This window comes from Mustela putorius, unplaced genomic scaffold, assembly GCF_011764305.1.
Source record: "Mustela putorius furo isolate JIRA1106 unplaced genomic scaffold, ASM1176430v1.1 tig00003834_pilon_pilon_pilon, whole genome shotgun sequence".
In the NCBI taxonomy this organism is placed as follows: Eukaryota; Metazoa; Chordata; class Mammalia; order Carnivora; family Mustelidae; genus Mustela; species Mustela putorius.
The window spans coordinates 104,007,717-104,013,716 of NW_025421987.1; the positions used below are offsets into that span (position 1 = coordinate 104,007,717).

At 53.9% G+C, this 6,000-nt stretch overlaps 1 protein-coding gene across 1 annotated transcript; it reads right to left on the bottom strand.

Moving 5' to 3' along the window:
- Positions 1-700: 700 nt before the first annotated feature.
- SOX14 (SRY-box transcription factor 14) lies at positions 701-2,745 on the bottom strand. Its single transcript, XM_004762439.3, has one exon. The coding sequence runs from the start codon at positions 2,249-2,251 to the stop codon at positions 1,529-1,531; it is 723 nt and encodes a 240-aa protein (XP_004762496.1). The 5' UTR covers positions 2,252-2,745; the 3' UTR covers positions 701-1,528.
- Positions 2,746-6,000: the final 3,255 nt, after the last annotated feature.

Sequence of the window (6,000 nt, forward strand, 5' to 3'; positions counted from 1 at the left end):
TTAAACTCCGTGCCTGAGCCGTGTTGCTTTCCTTTTTCCTGGGCTCCTGCAGGGTCTAAGTAAAAAGTCTCCCATAGTCCAGAGCAGGGACCTAAGGCACGTTTTTCTATATTTCTTAAACTTTGATTGTTTAACTTAGGAACCAGTATGGAGCCCCAAATCCTAAGAGCCAGCAGCAGCGTTCTTAAGCATCTTTAAAAATTACCACACCAGTCATCCCCCCATGCGTTGAACTTAAACACCCACCACAGGACTGCGTGCGTGGTGCGCAATTGTTCCCAGTACACTATATACTTTTCTCCATTCTTTGGAGTTTAGTTTAAAGGAAAAGAAAATGCACCCAGGTCTCAGAGGTCTGGGTCGGCTTTATTCTTAGCTCATTCGCTCCTTGAAGTGGTCTGACCACTTTGTTAAAGAAGACATAGAAGTGACGTCTGAGGGATAGATACCTTTGTCCAGCCTCTAAAGGCCAATAGCGGGTCCAGAGAGCACAATCGATCCCGACAAATCCGACTCTGGGCCCCTTTGCACTTGGACCACAGGCCACAAGGCTCAGCCCACGCTCAGCCCAGCTCAGCTCTAGCAAGGCCAGTCGCCACTGCTAGAGTCACTCTACGCACTCTAAAACTCCGATGACCCTACTCCACAAGCCCTCAGGCAGGGCTTCCTGACTTCAGATTTTATGCACACGAAAGGTTACTTTTTGCAATGACAGATTGTCTTTATTCAAAACGTCTTTGTTCAACAAATGAACAGAGTAAGGAGGTGAACCTTCTAGGTACATTTCCAAGACATCGTCAAAACATTTATGACCATTTAAGATGTTTTTATTCTTGTAATTTTTGTCGACTTTCTACTTCCTGACTTCATAACCCGACATTCTGTCTAAAAGTAAACTTAGGTATCTAGGAGCACTGCTTTATACAAAGAAAATAATCATGTGGGTCCCTTTGTTTTAACTTTAAAGAAGCAAACACTATCATAGCATGATTTTAAATAGAAATATTTCCCTTTCTGTAGTTTTAAACTTTTAAGACTTTCCCCCCAATACATAAAGAGCAAATGGCACCTAGTTGTGTCTGATGGCAAAACACAGAGACACAGCTAACTCTTCAGGGTGCAAAAGAAAAAAAATATATATGCATATTCTAGATATAATACCAGGATCTGGGAGTTCTGGAGTCCAAAGCCCATCAGAGGAGAGAGAAGGGGACATAAATAAAGCAAAACTGCCTACTTTTTTTTTTTTTTGTCCAAAGGGGGTACAGTCGGAGATTTGTTTTGGGACAGTCAGGATAGGGGCAGCTATATAGCTGTCATATGTTCACAAGTTTCTGGCACCTGTCTGCGCCTTGGGTCCGGGAGGACGCCACTACCATCCCCCTGGAAGAGAGGCAGAGTCTGGGGTGGGGTAGCGGGCAGCGGAACGGCTGACCCAAAGGCGTCTGCAGGACCCGACGCGGCGCAGAGAACAGGGTGCAGACCCCGCTTCCAGGTCACCCTCCAGGTCTGGTGGGCTGGCCTGGGGTTACATGGCCGTGGCATGGGCTGACGAATAAGGGTCTATGCCAGTCTTGGTCATGCCCGGGAAGAGGATGTAGGCGACGGGGGGCTGCAGGGTGGAGGCAGACCAGGCAGTACAGTTACAGGGCACCACGTAGCCCGGATTGGTGGGGGACGGGTGCGTGTGCGTGTGTTGGCTGGGGCAGCTGAGGCTGCCGAAGGCGCCGTTCTGGTAGCCCAGGGTGGACGCGTAGGGCAGTGCGCCGGTGGCCAAGGTGTGGGGCACTTCACCCATCTTCTGGATGGCGCTTGAGCTAAACTGCGCGGGGTCCAGCAGGGAGTAGGGCGCCGAGGCTGGCGGCAAGAAGGCCCGGGCTTTCTCGGGCGCGCTCAGGAGGCCGTCGGAGGCCCCCACCGGCAGGCCAGCCGCCTTGAGCGGGTCCGTGTCGCCCAGGTAGGGCAGGGGGAAGACATACCTGTCCTTCTTAAGCAGGTTCTTGGGCTTGCGCCGTGGCCGGTACTTGTAGTCCGGGTGTTCCTTCATGTGTTGGGCGCGTAGCCTCTTGGCCTCATCGATGTACGGTCTCTTCTCTGCCTCGGACAGAAGCTTCCATTCGGCGCCTAGGCGTTTGCTGATCTCTGAGTTGTGCATCTTGGGGTTTTCCTGGGCCATCTTGCGCCGCTGGCCTCGGGACCATACCATGAAGGCGTTCATGGGTCGCTTGATGTGGTCTGAAGGTTTGGACATGGTCCCGAAGGCGGCTAGGCAGGTGGGGGTGGGGTGTGTAGGGGCTCTGCAGGCGAGCCTGGGCGCGGTTGTCTATCTGTCTGTTTGTCCGTCCTGAGCCGGTGCTCTGCACTCCCCTCGCCTCTGCACCGCTGAGGGGAAGCCAGAGAGAAGCGCTAACCCCGCAAAGTTCAGCTGATCATGCCAGTCCCGGCACCCACGCAGGCCCCGGGGTGGGGGGCGAGTGAGGACAGGAGGGGCGAGGGAGGAGAGGGCAGCCAGCCGGGGGCTGCCGGCACCAGAGGGCCCAAGTACTGGAGTCTTTGGGATTAAGTGGCCAGGTAATTTGCTGGCTAGGACAGGAAGCTCCTCCTTCTCCCCCTCTCCACCTTCGCCTTCTCTGGTTCTCCTCTCTCCTATGTCTACGGCTGTGGTTCCCTCCCCCCTCCCGTGGTTTTCCCGGAGCTGCCTTGCCTAGCACAGCACCTGGCTGAGAATGCAGGGAGGCTGGTGAACGAGAGCCAAAAGCAGCGAAGTTCAAAGGCGAGGTGGGCCAGGACAGCACGCACTCTGACATAAGCGTGGGGCGGTGACTCCCCAACCTGGGCGCCAATCAGCAGCAGAGAAGGCAAGGGGGCCCACCTGCCAACGCGCCCGGGGAGGAAAGAGAGAGCGCGACTAGTGGGGGCGGGGAGAGGTGTGAGGGAAAGACGGAGAGAGGGAGAGAACAGAGCGGCCAGCTCAGGACTGGGGACTTAGATTCCACATTGTTTCTGGCACTGTCAACAAATAAAACTCTTCGTGGCTGCTTCCTTTCCCAGTCGTGCAAAGGAGAATTAGGTCTTAGAATACAAAGACCTAGGGATGGGGTAGCGAAGCGAGTGAGCCCAGAGCGCGTGTTGATAAATAGGACAGCCTCGCCGCTAAATGCAAGGACAGCACTTCCCTCTTTGTCAAAGATCCTCTGAAAAGAAAAAGAATATATTAAACTCAGGTTAAAGAGTGAAATAAACTTTTCTAGACATACCCTTTGGCGGTGTGCTCAGGGGATGCCCCTCCGGCTCTGCCTTCACCTCTGCCCCAGGATGTGGAGCTGGGGCGAATCGCTGGGTCCTGGGCTAGCACAGTGGTGCGTTCCAAGCCATTGCAGGAAGGCCTCCTGTCTGGCAGTGCAGTTTTCAAACCCTGGTTGGTGAGCCTTGAAGAGCGCAGCGATCCGCTCTCCACTTTTGTGGAGCGGCCAGGGAATGGGATTTCCGTCGTAATTCCTAATTACGATATTATATATTTAGGGTTTTTAAACCTCCAACTTCCCCCCTACATCTGTTTGTATGGGAAGGATAGCCTGGAGGCCGGGCCTCCTCCCGATGGGGTATGGGGGCTTTCCCGTTGCCCCTTCCGCAGATGCCCTAGAATGGAGTCTCAGGCTGTATGGACACGCAGGGTTGATTTGTCCCTGGGCACCTCTTCCATCTAGCGAGAATTAGAGACTCGTTTCCTGCGTCAGATGAGCATTCTTCGGGTAAAAAGGACGAAATAACCCGCAGAGCCAACCTGCGTGCCTGTTTCCTTTGAATAATTGCCTGCCCAATGTGAAATGCCCTTGGGGGAAATATTTATTAAATGGAAACCATTGTCCCAGGCCCAGCAGGACCTGCATGTGTTCCAGGCTTATTGGCTTTTGCACCAGCCTCTCTTGGGAGGACCGACCAGAAACGCACAGCTCCGAGGGCTTGAAGGGGTTGGTGGTGGGGGAGGTAAGCAGAAAATAAGGAGGCAGGGAGACTGGCTTTCTTTAGCATGTAGTGTATCAAATTTGAGGGGAAGGCTTTGTGTCTCCTTCCTACCGTCCGTGGCATTTCTCATCCTGAGAAGGCTCATCAGAGAGGTGGGCGCTATGCCCATTTTGCAGATTAGTAAACTGAGGTTGAGAAAGGCTAAGTGATTTGCCAAATAACTCCAGTGGGGAGTGGTGATGCCGAGTGTATGAGATTTGAAAACCACTATTTTGTTTTCCACCCCAGGCTGCCGCAGGTCTGAAGATTAGGTCGTGGGGCAAGCCAAAGGCGAACCCTTGATTCTCAGAGCCATTGAAACCTGCCATGTAGATAAAGCTCACTGGAAGACTGATCTTAATGTCTGCTCTTGTTTCACTTAGGGTCTGGTCAGTATCCTGGCTTCCCTGGCCGTAGACTACATTACTCTCAGCACCAGCCCTGGCCTTCACCTTGCCCTCTAACCTTGTTCTGTGCAAGAAGTTTCACTTAGCTTGGTATACCAGGAAGTAGAGGTGTTTTCCAGCCCAGTCCGGGGAGGGTGTCAAGAGTCTCAGGCAACCCCTACTCAGATCGGACTAGCCTGTGGACTAAGCGCTGCGCTCAGAGCCTGCCAGGGATGAAGGTCTAAGAGCCAGGCAGTTTGAGTTCCACTGGGTGATCTCCACGGACTGAGGAAAGAGTGACAGAAATGCTCGTATCTGCAGAGAGCTATAGCATCTGGCGGAGACCCGCTGACTCTCACTCCGGAACCCTCAGAGGACACCAAATCCACACACGAAGTTAATGGGCTAATGCAAACAAACCTCCAAGAAACTGCTCAAGAAGGGGATCTGGCACAAATTCCTAAACCCTTTCTCTCTTCGCAGCCTCTGAGCCAACTCATTCCGGTTGCCCCAGGGCAACTCCCGGCAAGCAGGTGCCCTTCTTCACTTCCTTAAATTTTCTCCTCCACCTCCAGTCAGCGCTACTCTCTAAACATCTTACACTCCCTCCTAGTTCGTAATCCAAGACTCCTGAGCGGTTTAGTACAAAGGGCAAGCAATGGTGGGGTGGCAGTTTGTGGGTAGGGTCCCAAAGTACTTCCCACGGTTCCGGAGCCGCAGGCGCCAAATGACTGCACCGATCCTGGAGGGAGCCAGTATCCCCTTGCGCATCTTGGCCTTCAGACTCGAATTCGCGCGGGCAGGGTACTGAGGGTTGAGGGCCTTGCCTCCCCGGCTTGGCATCCCGGTGTCTCTAGGCGAACCGCGCAGCCGCTGACAACCCTTACACAGTGCTGGTTGGCTGCGGGTTTATTCAAGACTCAGTTCTGGGCCCCTCGAAGGAGTTCCCGTGATCCCGGAGTCTTTACCGGTGCTGTCTCCAGCCCATGCCTCTACCTTCTTCTGAGCTGTCCCTCTAAGCTCTGCCTCCTCGCCAGGCCTAGATCACTAGGCAGAAGTCCTGGAGAGGTGGCCCCTGGGGGGAGTCAGCAGCTTTGGTCACCGCCCAAACAGGTCTTAAGACAAAGGTCGCCTAAATGAGCCCCAGTTTTCTTCGCCACCTGAAGCTGGTACCTCAGGCGGTCAGGCCACTCCCCAAAGCTGGAAACCTCCTTGGGAGGAGGCTTTTCCGCTTCCGCGTTTGCGGGAAGAATCCACTTACTCCCTTAAGTATGTATGCGCACCTTTACGCAGCGTAATAACTCAAAGCACGGCGCGTGCCAGACTAAGCCTTGTGTCTGGACACCTGAGGAATAGGAATGCTGCCAGCGAAGTGTCCTGCTTCGTGTAGAAGTGAAGGAGGGACCTCGGAGGTCACGACCTATCTACTTCTGGCCCAGCTCCCTCCCCACCCCCATCCTCCCCGGACTCCGCACGGTCCTAGGTGCGCCTTGCTTTTCGGCGGCTCTGGGTCTTGAAAGGGAGCATCTCCTTTCTCCTTTCAGCCAACTCCTAATGGTACTTCAGATCTCTTTCAAGGCTTCACCTCCTCTGGGGAGACCACTTCGAT